This window comes from Pseudopodoces humilis, chromosome 16 (genome assembly GCF_049639895.1).
Source record: "Pseudopodoces humilis isolate 2021_Gansu_Grassland_sample_001 chromosome 16, ASM4963989v1, whole genome shotgun sequence".
NCBI lineage: Eukaryota > Metazoa > Chordata > Aves > Passeriformes > Paridae > Pseudopodoces > Pseudopodoces humilis.
The window spans coordinates 17,065,159-17,088,943 of NC_142215.1; the positions used below are offsets into that span (position 1 = coordinate 17,065,159).

Below are 23,785 nucleotides of genomic sequence, written 5' to 3' on the forward strand. Positions count from 1 at the left end.
CTACCCCTGAGATGTCACACATGAGTAATCTCTTTAAAGATGGACAGCTTTGGGCACCCTGAATGTACTTTACACAGCAGAATTTGGGGAGCCCCTCTAAACACATCTTGGCCACATTCTCCACTGCTTTTCCACCCATCTTGTTCCCTCTTCCTGCAGTCTGTCAGAGATAGGCCAGACATCATTGCAACCTGGAACGGGAGAAAAGAAGCCAGAATTAGGGTTGCTCATACAGTTTTGAGCATAACTATTGCAATCAGTGTGTCAAGTCCCTCTGTCAGTGTTCAGAAAGGCAATAGCAGCACCTAAGAGATGCAGGCAAAGGAGAAAATGGATTGATTAGAGGCTGAGATGCAGACATCTTTTTTGGTAATCTTCTTTTCTGCTTGAGCCTGGTGGTGAGTTCTGGCTGCATTAGTGTCTAACCCCAGGTGTTACCTATGTCTTAGATAAGCCTGGAGAAATTACTATCGCTTGACTTGTTCACCAGTGTGAGTGTGGCCTCGTACTGCTACTGTTGCACTAAAGATGAAGACAAAAATAAAATCCCACCATCCAGCAAAGAAAAAAGCCTCTTATTTCAGAGGAAGAAAAGAAGAAAGATATGAAAAGGAACGAGCCTTCTGAAGAAATCTCGCATCAGAGACTTAGAGCAAGAGCCAGCTGTAGGGCAGAACACTGAGCACACACCTTTCTTTTCTGCTCAGTGTGGGCTGTGGTGATGTTCATGCCCTGCACTAGGACACAGCTCATGGAGACTTCTAATGGCCTGCCCTGGGACAGATTTTCTAGCACATGTTTATTTCCTTAAGGGCCACCTTTTGCCATCGGAGCAGTGGCAGGAGGGACCACCATGAGCTGTGTTGTGTTCCAGGCGCTGCTGCTGCGCCTGTGGCTGCCCACAGCAGCGGCTGTCCTCAGTGCCGGGCTGCGGACAGGGCTGGAACTGTGGGAGCAGCTCCTGAGGAGGCCACAGGGGCTCTGCTATGAAGACAGGCTGGGAAAGCTGGGGCCATCCAGCCTGGGAAAGAGAAGGCTGTGTGTGGAGAGATCACAACGCTCTGGAATGTTCAGGTTCCAGTACCTGAAAGGGTCCTACAGGGAAGATGGACAGGAACTATGGTGATAGGACAAGGGAGAACGGGTACAAAATGAAAGGGGAAAATTTACATGAGATATTAGGGAGACATTCTTTACTGTGAGAGTGGAGAGGAACTGGACCAGGCTGTCCAGGGAGGCTGTGTATGCCCCAACGTCAGGTGGGATGGAGCTTGAAATAGGAGCTTAAGTTCTTTAGGGCCCATTGCACCCGTCAGCCTCGCACGCAGTGCTGCGCTGCGGGGCTCCTGAGCTGCGGGATGGGTCAAGCGGGACCCCGGGAGCACCGCCCGGCCTCGGCAGCACCGCCCGGCCCGGCCGGAGCCGCCCCCCCGAGCGTGCGACCCCGCCACGCCACCAGGCGGCGCCACCGCGCAGCCCGGACCCCTCTCCTGTGCAGCCCCACCCCCGGCAGGCCCCGTCCAAGCACGGCCCCGCCCCCAGCAGGCCCCGCCCTCAGCAGGCCCCGCCCCGATATGGCTCCACCCCTCAGCACGCCCCCGGCGCGTGCTGACCGGCAGCTCTGCCCGCGCGCTCGTCATTGTTATCGCGAGAGCAGGGACTACCAGTCCTCGCTACCTCCGCCCTCTCTTCGAAGCCTCGCGCGATCTCGTGCCCTTTCCTCCCGGGCGAAGTGCACAGTCTAGCGAGAGCGGCGCGTCCTGCGACAGCGGGGCGGGGCGCCGGGAGGAGTCTCGCGAGAGCGGAGCCCGGCGCGGGGGCGGAGCGCGGGGCGCAGTCTCGCGAGAGCTGCCGGCCCGCCGGCGCCCCCCGGCCCGCTTCCTCTCGCTGACATGGTCGCCGGCGATGGACCCTCCCAGGACAGGTCGGTCACTGCGGGGATGGGGACGGGGCCGCGCCGCCCCCCGGGACACCGCGGCCCGGGACAACGCCTCGCCCTCCGCGCTGCCGAACGGCGCTGTGCCAGGCCGCGGGGATCTCTCCGGGGGGGGAGAGCGGCCCCGTCCCCGCCCCGCTGTCTGCTCGCTCCCGGAGGTTATTTATTCCGAGCAACTAATGGCTGCTGCGAGGTTTATTTTTGTGTCTGGTTCCCTTGACGTTGGCTTGGCAGTCAGTGCTTTGTGCTTCCTGCTGTATTAAAAGCCGTGTCTTTTATCGGCGCTGCTGTGGTGTGTTATCCTGTGTGTAGATGGCAAACTGAGACAACAAAGGTCAGCAATGTTCAGGCTGTGCTGGCGACCTGCACTGACCTGTATGGACCTACTGTTAGTGATGCTTTTCAAATTCTCCTTAGTCACACATCTACATCGCGAAGAGTCTCAGTCCATTTAGAAACCTTCCCATATTGCATATACTTACAGTTTAAATGAACGTTAGTTCTGGCAGAATCAGAAATAAAATCTCTTTTGTGAGTCCTCAGTCAGTGCTGGAACGACCCGTTTTATTGTGGCTGTAACTGTTTGTTTTGTCCCGCAGGAAGCCCTTACCAGCCCGCCATTGAAGCTTTGGAAGGCCATCCAGAGAAAAAGTTTTACAACGTGTCTAAGCTCGGAGGTGCCAAGTATGGTACGATGCTCTCTGGGGGTGATCAGGGTGGTTCCATCAGCAAACTGCACCACTGGTGCCCTGTGCTGGCAGGAGATGCAGCTGGGAATGCCTAATGGGTGTGTTTGGAAGCTGATCATATCCCAATTTCTTAGTGCTTTATGGAGTTGGCAGGGGTACTACTTGCAGGGTTTTTTTTAGTAAGAGACACAGTACAGGTGTTTCTGCAGTTTTCAACAGTATTCCAAATCAGAAGAATTACACTTTTAGAATAAAAATTAAGTGATAAAGAACTCCTATTTAGTGCTTCAAGAATAAATACAGCTTTTACTCTAGTTTTGTACAGCTTCATGGTGTTCTGCTTTCTCCTCCCCAGCAGCCTCACATAGTGGGTGACTGCTAGAACATGGCTCCTGCTGCAGAGTGAGGTTTTGTGGTGCTGTTGCTTAATCTCAGCTTGTCATTAGTATGCAGTGGCTGTCTGTGCCAGAGAGACCTTCATTGGGTCTCTGTCCAAGTGCCTTTCAGAGTGTTGCACGTGTGGTGGGAGGGAGCTTTGCTTAGTGCCAGCTGGAGCAGGCTTTAGTCTTGCAGGTAATCAAAGCATGCTGGTGTTTTCCTCTCCCTTTGTCTTCATGTTAAACTGAAATACTTACATGGGCTACTTAGTAAAGGCTTTTGGGCTATTTTTCAGTTTTGCAAGGTCTGAATTCTTCAGTATTCACAGAATTTGTGATACACTTCTTGAATAAAAAACATATCAGTGGACATTTCACTTTAAACCCATATTTGACCACAGTTATTAACTCCATGTTGTTTAAAGAGAAGAGAGAGGGGGGTACAGTGTCTGCTGAAACTTTGTGCAGCAGCTGTGTGCTCTTGCACATTTCCCCTGCTTGTAGTAACAAAATCTATCTTTCAGATAAGCACACATGGAGGAAACAGTACTTCTGCTGGTGGCTTGGTCCAGAGAGCAGCAGTGCTGTGTTAGTAACAAAACCAGGCAGTTCCCAGCAGTTTTGTGAAAAGCCTCATGACAGGAGTGGAAATAAAACAACAATATACAACTTTCTGTTAAAATGTACCATGAAGCTTGCAGCAGCAATGGGTATTCCTGAAGATATTCTCAGGAGTCTAAACAGACTGCACTAAGAGGGTCTTTGTCTTCCAATAGAAACTTCTGTGCAGAAGTTGGAAGCCTCATATTAACTTCAAGGTACCAAAATACTAAATAACATCTAGACACAGTGTGGGGCAGCACTGGTAGCAAATCCAGCATCTGGAATTGCTCATTGCATTTGTTGCTAGAACAGTTTGAGGTTTACCTGTTTGCCCTCTGCCCTGGGGCTTCTGGCTGTAATTTGACACTAATTGTCAGTTAATATTAATCAGATTACTAATGTAAATGTTAATTGATTTAGTTGCCAGTTTTCTAGTGTTTTAAGACTTATGGGGGAAATGAGAAGAGTTCAAAAGGATTTAGGGCAGAGAGGACATGTGGAGATCTAGATCAGGCTCTTGCAGATGCTGGAGCTGATATGGGGAGTCTTCCATGGTTAAGCTGTGCTAGTCTGGGAGGACAGAGGTTCCATGTTCCTGTGCTTAACTGTGCCCCTTTGAGCTGCTTTTCCTTTGTGCCCAGTCCCAGTGTCCCTTCCTGCACCCTCCTCCTGTGCTTTCATGGGAACTGCTGCTAAGTCAGGGCTCCCCTTGGCTGCAGTCCCTGGGAGGTGCTAGGCACTGCAGCCTGGTCACCAGCTCTCCCTGCAGGTCCTATGTGCCAGGCACAGCAGTCCCAGAGCCTCCTAGAGGGCCCTGTGCTGGATGTGATCTCATTTCTGGAGCTGTCCTGTATCCTGGAAGGCCCAAACTGCACATGGTGTTGAAGAGAGGAACTGCTGGTGTCTCATGGAGAGAAGCAGCTGCTCCTCCAGAGCTGGTGCTGAGCTGCCCCTGGGACAGTGAGATTTGTAACCCACAAGAAAGCAAACAAGTTCTTCTCTGGGAACCTGGCTTTTAAATTGAGGGAGTGGTGGCATGAAGATTCAGGAGACTTATGGGATGACATCTTCATACTCAAATTAACTCAAACTCAAAATAGTGACTTATCTAACTAGATAACAGTGGATATTATCTCAGAAAGACATGGTGAGAACAGAATCAGCAGGTTCTGTATTAATAGTTTGTGAACAAACCACTGGATTAGGTTGAGACAGCCAAACTTTTTTTAATTAAAGCCTGAACTTAATTGTTTCACCTTCCGCCAGCTAACTTTTTTAGGATTTCTCATGTTTTTATGAAGCTGTTTGCCTGCTTAAATGATGCCGAAAATAATGAGATTTGGGGAGAAATGACAATCAATCTTGATTTTTCTTTTCTTTAGTGGTTATTTTGTTTGCAGTGAATAGTGACATTGGGTTTTTTTTTCTCTTCCCTCTTATTTCATTCTCATTTCCATTTCCCTTTTTTTTTCTGCGAAGGAAACTGCTGCTTGATTCATATCGGTAGCAAACTAACTCAAGTTTTATTTAATGAAATGTTCTTTATATTTTATGAAGCGTGTTAATCTTAAAAGGGGCACATGACAGAATAGTTTCTGGTCTTTGTATCACTGCTTATTGAAAATAATATTTTGGCATTGGTTGCTTTGGCTTTATCTCTTGAGTAATGGAATGGCAAAATTTACAGTTAAAATGGTTTTCAGTATTCCAGTAGTTGTTGCTTTTGATCTGTCTGATCAATAATCCCAGGTCTATATTCCTTGCATTTCTCCCCTGCCCACATAATATACCTTATGTACTGTCAGAATGGTGTGGCCAAGCCATTGGGATCTCCCATGAAAATCCCATAGGGTAATCCATCAATGTGTACATTGTGCAGTTCTCTGTTCCATATTGTGTAGGGAAGATCAAACCCAAAGGCAACTGGAAAAACAGGCTCCTGAAGCTCTCATCCTTCCAAACCCTAGAAAAGTGGAATTCCTTAGAAATGTGAGACTGTAATTTTAAAATACTCTGTAAGATGCAAGTGCTGCACTCACGGGGTCTGTTCCTTTCCTCACCTCAGATACTCTGCCTTACTCCATCCGAGTGTTGTTTGAGTCCAGTGTCCGTAACTGCGATGGCTTTTTAGTGAAAGAAACGGATGCTATGAACATCTTGGACTGGAAAACAAAACAGAACTATGTTGAAGTGCCCTTCTGTCCTGCCAGAGTTGTTCTTCAAGACTTCACGTAAGAGTGTGTGTGTGTGTGTGTGCAAAACCCCCAAAAAACCTGTGCAAACTCAGCGACTTTGTGTTCCATTCTTTGGTGTGAGAATAAATTACACCTCCCCTCTTGATACCCGGGTGGAAACCTGTGCACTGCCTCTGCTGTGCCGTAGATTCCTCATGATAATTCCATATGATGTGAGGGTAGGAGTTGTTTCTGTAGGGTACTCTGGCTTTGGGGCAAGTTGGCAAGGCTGAAACTGCTGGCCTTCAAAGAATACAGGATAAGAACCAGAATACAAGTGGAAGTGGTGATGTTTTGGCTGTAGCCAGACAGTTGAGAGTTCACACTGTCACTGATAGCTCTTCCTTGAGATAATTGAAGATTAGATATTGCTTACTCCACATTGAGTAATCCAGTCAAATCCATGAATAATACATATATTGAAAAAGCAGCCTCTTAGGATGTTAACTTCTTTGTGATTTTACTATGGCATAGGTAAAAGGGCAGCCCTTCATCAATTTGCAAATATTCAATTTAAGCTGTCTTGCTGACTCTATATATTTATTAAGAAGTGAGATCATTAAAAAAAGGAATTACGATGATAATAAAAATGCAGTAACATTTGTTTAGCAGGCAAAGCCGATAAGATTTACGTAGTACTGTGTTCTATAAACATTGCCTCTGTCTATTTTGTACAGCAATATGAATATTGTGAAATGCTACAAACTTCAGAAATGGCTCTGTTAGACAAATGATACATGCTAAGGTGTTAAATGTATAGCATGAGCTTTGCTTGCATAGCAAGATTCTGTTGTAAAGGTAAGGAGTATCTAAAGATCCCTTCTGTGCTGAAGTACCATCAGACTTGAGAAGTAAAGCAAGACACAAGAGAAGTGTGGTTATCTTTGAGATGGTCCCATGTTCTTGTTTGGTACTTTGCCTTCAGACAAGCTGTTGCTCGTTGGGAGGGTGTACCAACTCCAGCTACTTTAGAAATAGAGAATAACAGGTATATTTTCTGAAATAGGATAGAGCTCCTTCTAGATTTAAATAAAATTAAAAAGAAGTTTGTGCATTTCAGTGAGTTAATGTCTCATGATGTTTTACTATTTTGTTTTTCCGTCCGTCAGGGGAATTCCAGCAATGGTGGATTTTGCTGCCATGAGGGAAGCTGTGAGAAATGCTGGAGGAGATCCGGTGAAAGTCAATCCTGCCTGCCCAACTGATCTCACTGTTGACCATTCTCTGCAGATTGATTTCAGCAAATGGTAATGTACCTTTTTTTTATTATTTTTACAAGCCAAACATTTTTGTCTGACACTGAAGTGTGGATTCATTCAGGTCTAGCTACTATCCCATCTAATCATTTGGCAGGTGTGGATCCCTAAAACAAGACGTGGTGGTATCTGAAAAAGGGCTGGATAAAAATGGATAAGCACTCTTGAGGGAGAGAAGGAATGTTTGTGAGGCCTTATGGGTGAAGCTGTCTGATAATCAAAATTCTGGGCAAGATTTTGCTGAAATAATGGGATCTGGCATGGTTTCCAGAAAATAACATGTCTCAAGAGAATGAGACAGAGAGCATTAGTTATTTTGCTTTCCTCTGATTTTATTGTTCAAGTTAAACAGAACTTTGTTTCTCAACATGGTTGCCTTGTCACACACAACTCCAGGGAAGGGGCCTGCAATTCTACTGGACGTTTTGAAAGACTCTCATTGCAGCCCATGGCTTGTGACTGGTCTGGGATTTTGATGGGCTTTGATTTAACACCAGATAAATGAGGCTGTGGGTATTTTCAGAGAGAGATGTACTTGGGAAAAGTCTGGAAAAGTAAGGGGACTGGAAAGCTACTAGCATGGTTTTCCTTATCAGACAGACAGTGATGTGATGGATACAGCCTGGGGCTGCCTTTGCTAGAAACAGAAGACAAAAAACTTGGAGCTTTTGTAGAAGACAAAAAAACTTGAAGCTTTTGTTTAGTCTTTGCTGAAATAAATACTAAATAATGTAGCTTCCCTTTGCCTTCTCCCCTGCTTCTCAATTGTGGAGCCTTCCAAAACCCATGCATAATTGCATAAACTGCTCAGGCTCTTTGGAAATTTTAAAAGTTCATGGGGAAAAAGCCTGTGGTCAAAGGACATGGATGCATGAGTCATTTCTGTCAACCTTCCAAATACTCACAGGATTTCAGTTTGCTGAGTGTTAGAAGAGCAAGAAGCTGCAGATGATCTGTTGTGCTGCATATGTGTCGTGTCTGTTGTGTGCTCTGTCCATGCCTGTGTCTGGAGGGACAACTGATTCCTTTGCAATTAGGCCAGCCTAAAATTATCAGGCAGACCAGGTGTTGGCAAGGGGTCTCCACATGCTGCTTTGTAATGATAAATCCAGCCTCTGGAGCAACCTTTTGGAAAGCTGTGGGGGCTCAGCAGCTGCTGGCCTGTGATAAGAAACCCTTCACTGCAGGGTGGTTTGTGCTGCTTTTATAGAGCTCCCATCTGTGGGTCACAGCCTACTGGGTTGCAGTGGGATTTAGACAAGGTACCCTCTGAGGCCAGGCAATACCCTGCACTTGGATAACTGAGGATCTGGCTGTGTTAGTGAGGCAGAAGAAAGCAGTGGTTTTAATTGCAATTTTGTGATTTAATAATTATGGAGAGAGGTGAAAATCATTCATTTTTCGCAATAAGCTTTCTTTGCTCTCCTACAGAGACTGAATGCTACACAAATAGAGGGTAGTGTGCTATATGGACTTCATATAAAAAAAAAAAAAAGTCTTCTCTCTTACTTCTGACTGGCTTGAATAGTGTCTATAATTTATCTGCACCTTTGAGAATTTGTATAAAAAGCCTAATTATGATCAAGTTATTTGATTGTTTTTTTCTTTCCTTGAGAAAGCTTTGCCAGCAGTCATTCCTCTGTGGTTTTAACAGAACATGTGCAGCATTGTTTACAAAAACAAGTTCAGTCTGCCATTTGGATGAGACTCTACCCACATCTTCCAAGTTTAAAACTCTGAGTTCAGCCTTTGCAGTGATGTTTATAAAGATTTCTGGTCTGTTGTGAACAAATGGAAGGAGTTGTTTGGTGTTAATCTTTCAGAGAATCGAGTTCTGTTCACTTCTTAGCACACTACATTACTTAATCAAGCTTATGCAGCGGTAGTTTACTTTGCAACAGGGTTGGAATAAAGTAACTCTATTTTTTCAGATACTGCTTTATAATCTGTTGAAGGGATTGCAAAAAAACCCAAGGTGGGGCAGGGGGTGGGGACGGGGTGTGTGCACGAAGAAGCAGACTGCTGGTGTCTCAATGAACACTGTGTTTGATGTTGCAGTGCAATCCAGAACGCTCCCAACCCCGGTGGGGGTGAGCAGAAGCCGCTGGCCAGGCTGTCCCCGCTGAAGCCACCGCTGCGGAAGCCGCCCCCGTGCCGGGGCCACAGCGGCTGCCGGGGCTCGTGCGGTGCGGGGGAAGCCGGCCGCAGCTCAGGACCCTTCTCTGCGCAGATCGAGAACACCCCCATCCTCTGCCCCTTCCACCTGCAGCCGGTGCCTGAGTATGAAAGCTCCTTTGCTAAATTGTGTTGTACCTTTGTGTTGTGGAGCACTGCCTGTGACAGCTCAGGGAAATGTGATTTTTTAAATTTTTTTTTTTAAACATCCATCTGTAGTTTTCACCTATGCCATAGAAAAGTTGTTTCAGTATCTAGAAGTAGGTCGGATGTAGCAGGTAAGAATTAGTCTACAATAAATTTTTCTTTTTTACAAGAAGAGCTTTACTGAACACACTGCAGATGGCCACCTATTGGCTTATGGCTGTGGCTTTTAAATTAAATATTAGTCCTTCTCTTATTTCTTTACAACAACTAAGCATAGGAGCAATTCTCTGTCTCTTGCAAAGAAAGCCTGAGTGAATAACTCAATGAAGCATTAATTTATTTCTAAAAGCAACTTGTAGATTTTTGTAATAACTTTTTGGGTGTCTCTTGTTCTTAAAGAATACATCATCCCCCAGCCTGTACAGGATCTCACAGTCCACCTGTAACTGAGTTAAAATTCAGTAAATACCCTGCCTGTGTAGTAGCCCAGCGGAGCCTCATGTCTGTGCCTCTCCCAGGTTTCTGTGTTATTAACAGGTCATTCTGCACTGTTCCATCTATGCCAATTATGCATAATCCTCCTCCTTCAGCTGCTGTCTCTGTCAGATGGACTGTTGAGATCCCTATCTGCCCATGCTGGTCAGATCTGTATCCCACAGTGATACTGTGTGGAGTGCTGTGGTAGCGTTATGGATGTGGAAATGTTCCTGTTCAGTACAGGTGTAGGAATGCAGAATGAGTGATGTTTTCAGTAATACTGGTGTTCTGGCAGCACACCAGCAGTGGTATTTGTGAAGAATGACTGTCCCTTGGGGCTTGGTGAAGCAGCAGGAGAGCTGCTAACCCTGCTGCAGAGAAGAAAGGGAAGTGTCCTGACTGTAAAATACACTTCTAAAAATTGAGGACTTCCTTCCTGGTACTAAGCAAGTGTGTTCCCTTCCTTGTTCAGCTGCTCAAGGCAGAGGTTATTCCTCTTAAATTATGGATTACTCTGTTACAACAAATATCAGTATCTTAATAAATAACACATACTAAGAAAGGATAGTTCATTTTATGAGGCTGTACTGATGAGTACTTGTGAAGAAAAACTTGTGGCTTGGAGGAAACAAAAATGGAGGATAGTTACAATTGAAATAGTGTACATCTTGTTTTTTTAATGTATGGAGTTTTGAGATGTGCAGCGTGTGAATCAGCTGATGGGGGTAAAAAAGCTTCTGTGTATTGCAGCACATGCTTGGAATAGATCTGATAATGTATTTTTGAGATCACACTTCAGGCAAACCATACCTAGAATAAGCAGGTTCTCATACACAGCACATATGAAATCAGCTATTTCTCACTGTTAACAGAAAGCTTGCTGCAGGGAAGCAATTAACTTTGTTCTAATAAACCTCTCCAAAGAGTCCTGAAGGCTTAAATAAGTCTTTCATCAAACAAACTAAAATTACAACTTGTTCTTCTGTAATTTGAAATAAATTATGACAGTACTTGTAAACTTGTTTTCTTCCTAGGCCTGAAACAGTATTGAAAAATCAAGAAATGGAATTTGGCAGAAATAGAGAGAGGCTTCAGTTTTTTAAGGTATGTCTGTGTACCTGCAGGCTTTGTGGTTTGGTCTTTTTAAAGAATAATTTGTCTATGAATATTCAGGTTTAGATGAAAAATTAAGTGTAATCATTTGGAAGTGTTAGATTTTAAACAAGAACAGAAAATCTGCTTTCTAACTTGAAAAAGTTTGATTTGGTTCTTGTCAGTGGGGATTTATGAAGCATTAGTGGTTTTAGTGCCTTTCATGAGCCGAGTGCCTTAGGTCACAGTAAGTTTCTGGCTGAAAGGGCCATTTATCCATAATGGGGTTAACAAAGGTTCCTGAAGGTGGAAGTGTTGAGTGGAGACCAGTGATCAGACATGGTTGCTCAAACTGGGCAGCTGAAGTCCTGTAGTGAACATCAGCTCCTCTGCTGCTGGGCAAGCTCTGCAACATTCCTCTTTGATCCTTATCCTCTGTTTTCACGTGGTTTAGGAATTCACTGCAATGATCTAAAACTCTTTTCATGGATGTAGACTAGAGGTTTCATTCTGAAAGCTGCAAATTAGCTTTTACATTATTAAAGAGGAAAGTGGCCAGGCTGAATCTTGTTACAGGTTTCCATGTCAGCTCTATTAAATGTACCATCCTGAGTCTGCAAGCAATTTCACCCTGAGGTGTCAAACCCAAATTCAATTATGCTGTAAATTCTGTTATAGATACAAGTGCTTAGGTTCTGTTGTCTGAAATAGCAGTCTTAGGTGGGCTTGTAATCAGTTGTGTGAACTGAAAGACATTTCTGCAGCCTGGCTTTTGAAAGGTAGGCGTGAATTACTGATTCAGCCTTCAGAGGAATTGAGTGAAAGCTTTTGTTGATGATTAAGAATGTAGCCAAGGAAATCACACACCTCTGTTTGACAGAGGGACAAAAGCCACTTGCGTAAATAGCAAGGACTCTTATTGTGGCTTTGTTTTGTCTTTCTAGTTATGTTCTAAGAATTGAATATAGCTTTGAAAAAAATCCAACTCTTTTATTCTCCTTTTGGAAAAATTACAGTGGAGTTCAAAAGTTTTTGAGAATGTTTCCATAATTCCACCCGAGACTGGAATGGCGCACCAAGTGAACTTGGAATATTTGTCCCGAGTGGTTTTTGACGATGTGAAAGATTTCCTGCATCCCGATAGTGTGGTTGGCACAGACTCACACACAACCATGGTAAATGGCTTGGGTATCTTGGGCTGGGGTAAGTATGCTCAGACCTTCATTGCTCTTGGAAAGGCAACTAAAGCTTCACTAAAAAATACTTCTTCCCACTGGATGTTTGTATCTCAAGCATAATAGACTGTCTTGAATTATTGTTCTGAATTTTTTTGTGTACAGGTAATCTTGAATAACATTTATTTCTCTTGAGAAACCACTCTTTGTAATTTAAAGAGAAGACAACCAAAAACCAGCTGATTCTCAAATTTAAGTGCTGTTTCCACAGCAGAAATTTGTGTGATTTATTTTCTCACAGAAAATCAGTTTTAGATATAAAATATTTTCTAGTTGACTGTGATGTCTAACTTGAGCAATAGTCTTGCTTGATTTTGTTTTTGATGTGCAAATATTTAATGGAACTTTTACGTTTCTTGCTGTATCTGTTGGAAATGGAGTGATGCCCTTCATTTGTGAGAGAAAAGCAGCAATATGTTTATTGTCATGAGTGTTTAGGCTTAGGGGTTTATTATGTTTTTGGACCTGAACACATGGAGTGTAGGTTGGTGAAGGTGTGACAAGCCGTGTCCCACTCTCCCTGCAGGCGTCGGGGGCATTGAGACGGAAGCGGTGATGCTGGGAATGCCGCTCACCCTCACCCTGCCTGAAGTGGTGGGCTGTGAGCTGACAGGCACAGTCAGCCCTTTTGCCACATCTATAGATATTGTTCTCAGCATTACAAAGGTAAGAGTTCAGTGCCATTTCAAACAAAATAGAGATTTGTGCAAGTACTGCCAGTGGTGTTTGAGAAATGAATTAAATTCAGGGAATTAAATTCAGTTTTTAGTATACCTTTAATCATGGCAGTGCAGAAAGGTACAAATAATCTCTAACCATTTTTGTTTGCTAGGCCTTTGAAGTAGTGGGGTTTTTTTCTTTCCCCTCTATAGTGGTTTGCTTATAGATCCTCTTCAACTAATAATAATTCATAATTTTTTTTTCAAACATAGGCCTTAGGGTTTCAACTTTTTATTTTAAATGCTCATGACTTGTGAATTGTGACAAAAGCAGCTTGCACTGTTCCCTTTCATATACCAGGTATTGTGTGTTCTTTCCAACAGCATCTTAGACAAGCTGATGTCGCTGGAAAATTTGTTGAGTTTTTTGGGAGTGGTGTTTCCCAACTGTCCATAGCAGACCGAACCACAATAGCAAATATGTGTCCTGAATATGGTGCTATTCTGAGTTTTTTCCCTGTTGATAATGTGACATTGAAGCACTTAAAGCATGCAGGTAAATATTAAAGTAAAGCAGGGATTCATTGTAATTGTGTTTTTCAGTTGTGGTAATACATGTTTTTTGCTCTGCAGAAAAACCCAATGTAATCCAAAAATTATTGAGTTTTTGCTTAAAGCTCCTTAATTATTGTATGGTGCTTTTCTGCAGAGTTCTGATATGGATTTAACGTGTAATTAGACTTGTGCTTGAGGTTTGTGTCCAGTCTGGTCCATTTGTCTAATGCCTGATTTACAAACATGATACTGCTTTTCAACATCCAGAGTCCTGGTTTTTGGAAGCATATGTAAGCCTATAAAAATACTAAGGAAGTTTTCACTCATTTTGAAATATATATGGAATGAAAGTCTTCTTGGTTTAAAATGAATCCCATAACCACCTGGAGATTCTTTACTACATCAAAATTTAAATTGATTACTAGAAATAAGGGAAACTGCAGAACATATCTGACCATGTCTCTGATTTTTCCAAGTGGTTTATGTTTCCCTTTGAAGTGAATGATTTCACTTGCATCTCAAGGTAAACAAGGAGGATGTCAATTCCTTATCGAGCTACTGCAAACAGAAAACCACAGGGTGACAGATGCCAAAAAAAGCTCATTCATGAATGAGACTTTCTGAGACTGAAATCCTCGCCTTCAAATAAGAGTTAAATGATTTCAGTAGCAAACATTTTTGTCTGATCAGTTCAGAGCAGGTGAGTGGGAAGAGTAGCCATCAGTACTGCCTGTTGTCAGCTAAGCACAGGGTCTGTATTAAACAAGGAAGCCCTAACAGAGAAAAAAGCCTGATAGACTTCAGGGACACAACTGTCAATTTAGAGTTACCACTGCTAGAGCTGGAATAGCTTATTTTGTTCCTTGACATAAGAAGATAATTGAAGCTAATTTAGAAAAAAATGTAATAATTTATAAATGTTTTAATTTGTGTGTCATTGGGATATAGAAGTGGTGTACTTGAAAAAAGTACTTTGAATGTTACACTTAAAACAATCTAAGTGTCTGAAAGTTGTGTGATTTGTTTTATTTATGTCTTTAATATGACTTTTCTCATGTTTGAAATTACCTTCTTTAGGTTTTGATAAGGCCAAGCTTGAAGTCACTGAAGCATATCTTAAAGCTGTGAAGTTATTTAGAGATTATGAGAGTTCTTCCAGAGAGCCTGAGTATTCCCAGGTATGCTTGAAAGGAGTTGTTTGTTTGATTCTCGTAAAATAACTGTGGATTATTTCACAGTCTCATCTCCCACTGTAATTTACATTGCTTTCAGCAACGTTGTTTTTATTAACACACAGTTTTGAGAAAGCAGAGTTTGTAAAACAGAGGGAGTGGAGATAAGAAGGGAAGAATGGTAACATTATGTCAATACAGATACTGAATTCCAGTCATCCCAAGGACTGTGAATGGTAGAAAAGTTAGGGATAATGTTAAAACATTTAGAATAAGAGGAATAGTGAGTATATAAATATAAATTTTATAGTGAGTGGTGTTGAAAATGGAATCCCAGAGTTCTAGATGTCTGAGAACATTGAAATTTGGAACAAGAATTCCTGGGTGTCTCAGGAATATATTCCATGCACTGCTGGGCTGGGTTGGTAATGCCTGCACTTTCTGTTTCTTGGTTCCTTAGGTAGTGCAAGTCAGTCTAAGTTCTATAATTCCATATGTCAGTGGCCCCAAGAGATCCCAAGATAGAGTGGCTGTTAATAACATGAAAAGTGACTTCCAAGCCTGCTTAAATGAAAAGGTTTGTATTGCTGATGGTCGCTTCAGAAGGTATTTCCTATCATTCACATGAATAAATGTTACGTTACCTGTTCCTTGCATACCTGCTGAACCCTCCTTATTGCTACACAACTGCTTGACCGTTCTTGCTTGACAGGCATCCCAAGAGTAAATCATTGGTGTGTTTGGCAGGAACATGATCTTCCCAAAGTCCTTCATTTCACAGTTTAGATTGCTAGGGAGAAAGAACTTTAGGTAGTCCATAGTATGAGTCTAGCAAACATTTTCACTTCTTCAGGCTTTTTTTAGACAGTTGTGCATTACTTAATTTCCAAAACAGAATTTACCCTAAGAAAACTCATCATACCTTAAAGGGGTTGAGGAAAGACTACCAAGATTTGTAGCTGCATGTTCTGAGTTCTTGCATTAGCAAATGATTTTTGCTTACAGCTTAATTCACAGAGTGAATGTTTTTACTCAGAAGGTGCTGGTTTTGGTTAGGGATATCCACAGGTATCTGGAGAGTGCACCTAATATAGGAATGTACCTTCATTTTAATTTCATTTATCGTTCAGGTTCAAGACTGTCAGCAGTATTAGAAACAGCTTATAATGAGGCTTGTGGTACTGTGATTCAGTTGTGCTAGAGACAGATTGTAGCTGATGGTGAAAGACAAAGGGTGAGGTTGACAGGAACCTCTGGAGGATGTTTGAGTGCTGAAGTGGAAAATGCCAATTGACCTACTCTGGTTTAGTTACCCTCTTGCAATTAAAATCTTGGACATGCTTCTAATTCAGGAACAAGTGTTGTGTAGATTAGACATGTATTCTTAAGGGAATGTTCTTCCATGTATAAAGGAAGATAGTTGTGGAACAGCCACACACAGACTGACCTTTGTTCACAGTTGTTGCAAAGTTAAAGCAGTTGTGAAGGAAGAAGGCTGAGACCAGTGTACAGACAGGGACATGAATTGAGGGCTGCTTTTAAAATCATGTAAGGGTTCCTAGTGGCACAGCTGAGTATTATTTCAAAGCCAGTGTTCACTTGGTCTTGCTGTAATGTCATCTTTTCTGTACTGTAACAACTGCTAACATGTATTTTTGTCATCCAGTCTGGTGTTAAAGGCTTTCAGATTGCAGCTGAGAAGCAGAATGACGTTGTGCCTGTTCAATATGAAGGAAATGAATACAAGCTGTCCCATGGCTGCGTTGTCATTGCTGCAGTCATCAGCTGCACAAACAATTGCAATCCATCTGTCATGCTTGCTGCAGGTATGTTGGGACCAGACATCTCAATGGTGCTCCCATGCTTCACAGCCCTCACCTTCACCTTTGTAGGTTCTCTTCACAGGTTTGAAACTGCAGACTTGTAGCCTTAGCTTGTAGCTTCTGGAGGTTATATAGGGAAAGTTGCTTTTCCGTAATACAATCTAAGTTTGTCCCATAACACAGTATTAAGGAGAGTAATTATAAAATCTTTACATTTAGTAGTATGACAGAAGGTAAGCAGTTCTAGGGCTCCTGTCAGGTGGATGCACACAGTGGCACAGCTGATGCAGGAGGTGAACCTTAGCTTCCAGCATGTCCTGGATGATGAGCTGTGATGCCACAGCCAGGACAGAAACTCTGTCTGCTGAGCAGTTATTCTGTCAGTGCTTCAGGGGTGTCTGCCACACCTTCACAAGCTGCACGTGGTTTTGCTGGAACAGCTCATCTGTCAGACTTTGCTCTCCTCTTTTTAACATCCTCTGTGGCCAAGATGAGCTTCCCCTTAGGGCTGTGTGGGCTGTCTCTGGAGACTGAATGGATTGGCACTGTGAGCTAGAACATGGGAAAGAGATTTGTCATAGAGAAAGTAAAATGGGTGTCCACATTCCAGGAATGGGAATAAAACCATGCATGGTATTGTTGTGCATTAAGAAACCTGATTCAGGCCAGTGATTGCTTGAATAGTTTAATAAACTGAAAGTTGTCTAATCCTCTGGGTTTTCTTATGCTTGATTTAACTAAGGTAGAAGCATACAGATCTCCTATGAAGGGATATACAAATCATAATCTGTGTCCTTTTTTCTTTTTTGTTTGGTAGGACTCCTGGCCAAAAAAGCTGTTGAGGCTGGCCTCATGGTGAAGCCCTACATCAGAACAAGTTTATCACCTGGCAGTGGCATGGTTACACATTACCTCAGTTCCAGTGGAGTATTGCCATACCTCAGCAAGCTTGGGTAAGACCTGGCTCCCGGGGTGAGTTTGGGCAGGTTGTACAGGCTGATAAATAGGATTGCTGTTCACTTGGGGTTGGCTAATGCCTAATTTAATATATTGCCATTTTATTTACTTGTTGACTTAAAATTATTCTGCTTCATTGTAATCCGCACGTCAAAATTTATGATGTGTAGCTCTAATACATCAGAACTGTTTTTCCAGTCACAAATTACTTAATTTTAAGTGATTTGCAGGACAGGATGTACTTGATGATGTATTTTAAAAATGGAAACTGAATGCAAATTTGTCAGGACAGTCTGTATTAGTCTTCTCATATCATTGCTGCTGTCAAGGGTTTATTATGTTTTTGGATGCTCTGTAGCAGTAAGAGAATATGTTCAGTCCCTATGAAACAGTCCCTAGCTGTTGTTTGCATCAGTGACATGTAGTATCTGCTTTCTAAATTTTCTAAATTCTAATTTTCTAAAAAGTCTTAACTGTCGAGGGACAAAATATATTGTTAATAAAAGAAAAAGCAGTTACGTTGGCAAATTGCTTGTGACCATGCATAACTTGATTGTTTTTTCCCTTATAGGTTTGAGGTTGTTGGTTATGGATGTTCCACCTGTGTTGGGAACATGGCCCCTTTGCCAGAAGCCATCAGGAATGCAATCAAACAGGTAAAGCTCTGGCTGGCTTGTTGAACACAGAAATCTATTTCTCACCCAGTCAAGAAATCAAGAAATACAGTAATCCATGCAAAATACACTTCATTTTTGGTTTGGACTTAGCATGATGCTAACATCATGTTTGCTTGTTATGCTAACAGCGTTATTTGCATGTTAGAATGAGACCATGCCAGTTCATTGCTATGTAAAATAAATGTGATAAGTAGTATTTGTATAATACAGTTAAAAATTATAAGATAAATACATATGATCTAATCTTGCAGAGGCTGCAATGTGTAGATTTTGTATCATAAGTGAAGAGGAGGGTTTTAAAGACCTATGAGCTTGAATAATTTTAACCAGCTGTGTCTAACAACTACAGCTTTTTTCTCCTCTGAAGCAGAAGAAAAATAAAAGAAATAAATGGCAGGAGAGGAGTTGACTGAAGTGACAGGAGAGCACATCAGAGGCTCAAAAGGGAAAATGTGAAGGGTAGTGAGAGAGAGCAAGATGTTTTTCACTTGTAGCGTTAGAGTAAATACTTAAGTGGAATGCTAAAAGCACATTTCACTTAAGTCAACAGGAATAGAATAAGCTGTTGAAAAACCCCAAACTACTGGACCAGTATGTCTGGGTCTGCCTTTCAGGGTGATATCATTGCCTGTGGGGTATTGTCTGGCACAAAGAACTTTGAGGGCCGCCTGTGTGACTGTGTTCGTGCCAACTACCTGGCGTCCCCTCCACTGGTCGTGGCCTACGCCATCGCGGGCACTGTGCGGATAGATTTTGACATGGAGCCTTTGGGTGAGTGTTTTCCTACAGCTTCTGTTTCTGCAGCTGGTGCACATGGGCACAGATTTCTGCACTTGATTTCAGTGCCCAGAATCAATATATTTGAAGAGAAAGCAGAACCATATTTGGTTTGCTCATGACTAAAGCAAAGCATTCACTTAACTGATCAAATTCTTTGCCTGTCTGGTACCATCTCTGCAGGCCTGAATATATACACATCTATATTCTAATACAGATCTCAAGTCTAATACTTTATTCTTCCAAACTAATGTTGTGTTTAAAATCTTACTCAGGCACTGGCTTTAATGGCAAAAGTATTTATTTACGAGATATTTGGCCCACCCGGCAAGAACTTCACACAGTGGAGGAAGAGTGTGTGATATCATCCATGTTTAAGGAATTGAAAGAAAAGATGGAGGTAAGAGTGGACTGTTCTACATAATTTAAAGGTTGCATTTCATTGTAGCTTTATAATATCTTGCAGTTGAATGTGATTGGTTTGCCATTTATTTTTGTTATTGTAATGGAGGGCTTAACTGAGATGGGTACTTGTATTTAAAAGTGATTCCTAAATAATACCCAGTGATGTAATGTGTAATAGAAAATTATTTACTAAATAACAGCAATTAATAAAATCACCAGTATGTCTTCAGTTTTTGAGTGTAAAAATACAATAAATTAACTTCTGTTCTTTTTGATTAATTTTCTTCCTTGTAGAAAGGAAACAAACGATGGAATTTACTGGAAGCACCAGAGTCAACTTTATTTCCCTGGGATTTAAAATCTACTTATATTAGATGTCCTTCCTTTTTTGATAAACTTGTAAGTACAGTGGATCTATCCACTAGATTATATGCATTGCATTTAAGTAAAGAAATAGCTATTACAGAAACGCTTCAATGTTGAACCAACAAATTTAATTATCACTAATATTTCTCAGTCTATGAAATATTGTTTTTGTCTCTGGAATGAGTGGGCCTGCCCATCCAGGTGCCTTCCTATACTGCAGATATGTTTTGTATCTCTAGATCCTGGAAGAAAACGTTTAATGTTCTTTTTGTTCCTTTTTTTTGTTGTTTCTGCCCCCACCCTGTCAGGCCAAAGAAGCAGTTCCACCACAAGCAGTTGAGAATGCTCACGTGTTGCTGTTCCTGGGGGACTCTGTCACCACGGATCATATTTCCCCTGCTGGAAGCATTGCGAGGAGCAGTGCTGCTGCCAAGTACCTGACCAGCAAAGGGTGAGCTCTGCTGTGCCACAGGACTGCTCACCTGCTGAGAAATTCATCAGCACTGTCACCTTCCTCTAGAAATGCCTGTCTGCAGAAAGGGGAGACTACATGTGGAAAAGCAAAATAATTAATCCATGTTAATAGATGTGATGGTAATGGTAAGAGGATTAGTAAGGTGGGTTGTTTCTTAGAGCAGTCCAGTCTCCCCATAATTCTTCTGTAAGTACCGCACTGCTTGCAGCACTTCATAACAAAACTGTAGAAAATTAATTTAAAATTGCAGCTTTCCTCATGAATAACCTAGCATGAACATGTTGTTCATGATTTATAATAATTACATTTATTGGAGGTCTAGTTCTTTACATCTTCCACTGAAGACTTAGATATGCTGCAATAATTATAAAAAAAAATCATAACATCCTTTTAAATCAGATCATCTTTAACAGATTTCTTTCAATTGGTTCTTTATTCCAGACTCACACCTCGTGAATTCAACTCTTATGGGGCTCGGAGAGGTAATGATGCTGTAATGACAAGAGGTACCTTTGCAAATATCAAGCTTCTGAATAAGTTCATTGGAAAGCCAGCTCCTAAAACCGTTCACTTCCCATCAGGACAAACGGTAGGAATAAATCTGTTTGCACAGCTACTCTGGAGTGGGGAGTGTAGATTTAGAACTCACTCAAAATGTGTCACTTTGTCATTCCACAGCTAGATGTGTTTGAAGCAGCGGAGCTGTACCAGAAGGAAGGCATTCCTGTAATAATTCTAGCAGGAAAGAAGTATGGACTGGGTAGCTCAAGAGACTGGGCTGCAAAAGGGCCTTTTTTACTGGTACTGCTGGTTTGTTTGGGTTTGGGAGTGGTTTTGTTTTTTTCTGAAAATACCTAAAAACACATTGTATAATTTCTTCATTAGAATATTCATGGGAGAGAATCACTAGTCAGGATAGATCTGAACTTCCTCATTATGTAATTTACTGTCTTGTATACCAGACTTTGAGACAAATTAGGCATTTGTCTATGCTGATCTCTGTTTGAACTCCATGAGGTATTCCGTATCTCATTGTTGGAGACTAGTTTCCACTAATATTGAGAATATATTCCAAGTCTGCCATTGATTCATGTCCTGTTAAGTCCAGCATGGTCCCTGTCTGTAACAAACTCCATTTCACACTGCATGGGCCTGCTCTGGCTTGTTTGCTTCCATCTAGCTGGGAAGCTAAAAGATGTTACCAGGGTACTTAAAGGACTCTGTGCAAAGCACTCTCTCTACTCTTGAGTTTGAATTGCAAGATGTTAGACATAATTGGTGTTTGAAGGTTACTTCTGTGTTACTTCTGTGTTACACTCTGCTTGTATTTTTGCAGGGTGTTAAAGCTGTCCTAGCTGAGAGCTATGAGAAGGTTCATAGGAGTCAGCTGATTGGAATTGGCATCGCTCCACTTCAGTTTCGTCCTGGGGAAAATCCAAGTACTTTGGGACTCACTGGCAGAGAGCAGTTTTCTATATTGTTCCCTCCAGACCTGTCACCCAGAATGACTTTGGATATTAAGGTATCTTTGCAATATTTTTCATTTCTCAGTTGAATGTTCTGATGCAGAGGAAAAAAAACAATTCTTTTGATAGGAAGCAAAGCAAGAAAAGACAAAACTTAATTCTCTTGGAAGGTTATAGTTTATAGTCCTGCCTGAAGTTTGTCATGGCTGTTGGGACTTTCCCAAAGTACATACACACATGTTCTTTGTACACAACTTTGTATGCAGCCTGATGTTCTTGATAATTCTGAGTAGTATTTTGCCCCTCATGGGCTCAGTCTTAGGATAGAATTGAGTTTGTCTCACATAGTTGTGAGGATTTGAGAGAGGCTTCAGCTCTCCATGCTCTGTAAACAAGCCCATAACAGTCTATGCCATATTAGGGACATGGTGTTCTTTGGTTACCTACAGGCCCCTGATGTGCTCCCAGCTGCATTTTGAACTGTGCTACAACAAGCCTGCCTTCTATCTGGCCCCAGCAGGCTTGGGGCTGTACAGACATGTCAGAGGGTTGAATTCACTTGTATTCAACAAAACTGGGGTTAGAATGTTGACTGAGAAATAAGCAAGGGGGAGTGAAAGCAAAGCTTAATTGGTTTCTCTTTTTTGCTTTTCTTTTGAAGACAAGCACTGGAAAAGTATTCAGCGTGATTGCCTTGTTTGAAAACAATATGGAGATAACTTTATACAAGAATGGTGGAAGTCTAAACTTTGTAGCTCGAAGATTCTTATAGTAGCTACTGACTCTCTGGGTACCCTGCATAACTGCTAACTCAGCAAATGCCTTGTGTGAGCCCAGGAATCTGTACTGTGGAACTGCAAACAGTCCTAGTGTGCTCAAAGTTACTTCGTCCATGGATGTAAAAGATTGTGAATCATTGTAACTGCAACAAGATCCTTTCTGATTTTAAATAATATTCTAATGGTGCTATTAAACATTGCTAAAATCAACATGTGTATTGTGACGAGAGAGCTGTAAGTATGGAGGGGATGTTTTATCAGACCATTTTGTAAATAAACTATGCGAAATTGAAACTGATTGTGCTGAAGATTATTATGTAAGAAGATTTTCTGCAGTTGTTTCCACTCAGTTTTTGGACCTGTAAATCTGTGTACTGCTGTTTGTTGGTTTAAGAGTAGCAGATGGCATGGAATCTTAAAGGCCATACAGCTTTTTTTCTTTTTTTTTTCCTCATCCAGAGCTTAGAAAAGATACTGAGTTTTCAATTTCTTTGGGTTATGGGTTGAATAAAAAGCAGTCCACATGAGGCCCATGGTATCCTGTATCACAGATGATGATTTCCTTACCTTTATGGGATTATATTTCATCTGGATCCAGATTTAAACTGCTCAAACTGTGAAATATGTGAAATACTGTGTGCTTAGAAATATGAGAAACATTTCTGCATTTAAAAACATATTTCCCAGTTTCATTCATGCAGGCTAAGCCATGTTTCTTCATACCCTTCAGTTGAAGTTTGTCACTTCTGCTTCAAGGGATGCACTTTGTCATTTGTGACATCTGTTTTTATTGTGCTCTCTGCAATATCATCAAAGTACCTCCTCATGATGTTTTAACCTTTAAAAACCTTTTAAAACATTTGCTAGGGCTGTTTAAATTCCTCTGCTTTAAATACAACCTATGTCTAATACGTTACACTTGTTAGATGTTCAAGAGTCAGGTGGCCACATTGCCTTTGAGTGCTTTCTTACATGCTGGCAGCTCCCAGCTCTTACAGAGTGTCCCCTTCTGAGAAGGAGCCCAGAGCACTGGACAAACCTCTGTCTCTCACCACACTGCAGTAGCTGTGGCTGGAATTGTTAGCCCACTGAGGGTAAAGCCCAAGTTCCATAGCTCATATTGGCAGGAGATGCAGAGTTGCTGCAGCATGGCTTGTGTTCCCACTTCACAGAGCTTTGGTCGTGTCTGAGCCATGCGAATGAGTCTGCAGCTCTAGCAGGCTCTTCCTGTGCTCTCCTGTGTCTTGAAAAGCTTCATAACTCCACTTAGTTTGTGTAGAGATTAATTTCTGCTGGAGAGCAAAACTGCAGTACTTGCCTATAAATTGTCAGGATTTTGCTTTAAGGATTTTTGTTATTGACAAATGTCTTAAATATCAAACCATTAAAGAGGACTATATTGGCTTTATTTACATGTGTTTTTAATTTATAATCAGACAGAGATAGTTGACTT

The 23,785-nt window shown here is 41.9% G+C and overlaps 1 protein-coding gene across 3 annotated transcripts; it reads left to right on the plus strand.

Moving 5' to 3' along the window:
• The first annotated feature begins 1,775 nt into the window (after positions 1-1,775).
• IREB2 (iron responsive element binding protein 2) lies at positions 1,776-22,626 on the plus strand. 3 transcript variants are annotated; one of them, XM_014251199.2, is made up of 22 exons: positions 1,776-1,924; positions 2,536-2,625; positions 5,671-5,836; positions 6,949-7,086; positions 9,154-9,375; positions 10,929-10,998; positions 12,003-12,189; positions 12,748-12,887; positions 13,265-13,436; positions 14,513-14,613; positions 15,068-15,184; positions 16,274-16,433; positions 17,248-17,383; positions 17,959-18,043; positions 18,679-18,835; positions 19,117-19,241; positions 19,541-19,645; positions 19,921-20,063; positions 20,529-20,676; positions 20,766-20,888; positions 21,424-21,609; positions 22,215-22,626. In XM_014251199.2, exons 1-22 carry the CDS (start codon positions 1,906-1,908, stop codon positions 22,323-22,325), a joined length of 2,901 nt encoding a protein of 966 aa, XP_014106674.2. In that variant the 5' UTR covers positions 1,776-1,905; the 3' UTR covers positions 22,326-22,626. The 3 variants fall into 3 exon arrangements, with proteins under 3 accessions (XP_014106674.2, XP_005521463.2, XP_087919085.1); XM_005521406.3 differs by lacking the exon at positions 9,154-9,375; XM_088062959.1 differs by lacking the exons at positions 1,776-1,924; positions 2,536-2,625 and adding an exon at positions 2,653-2,723.
• Positions 22,627-23,785: the final 1,159 nt, after the last annotated feature.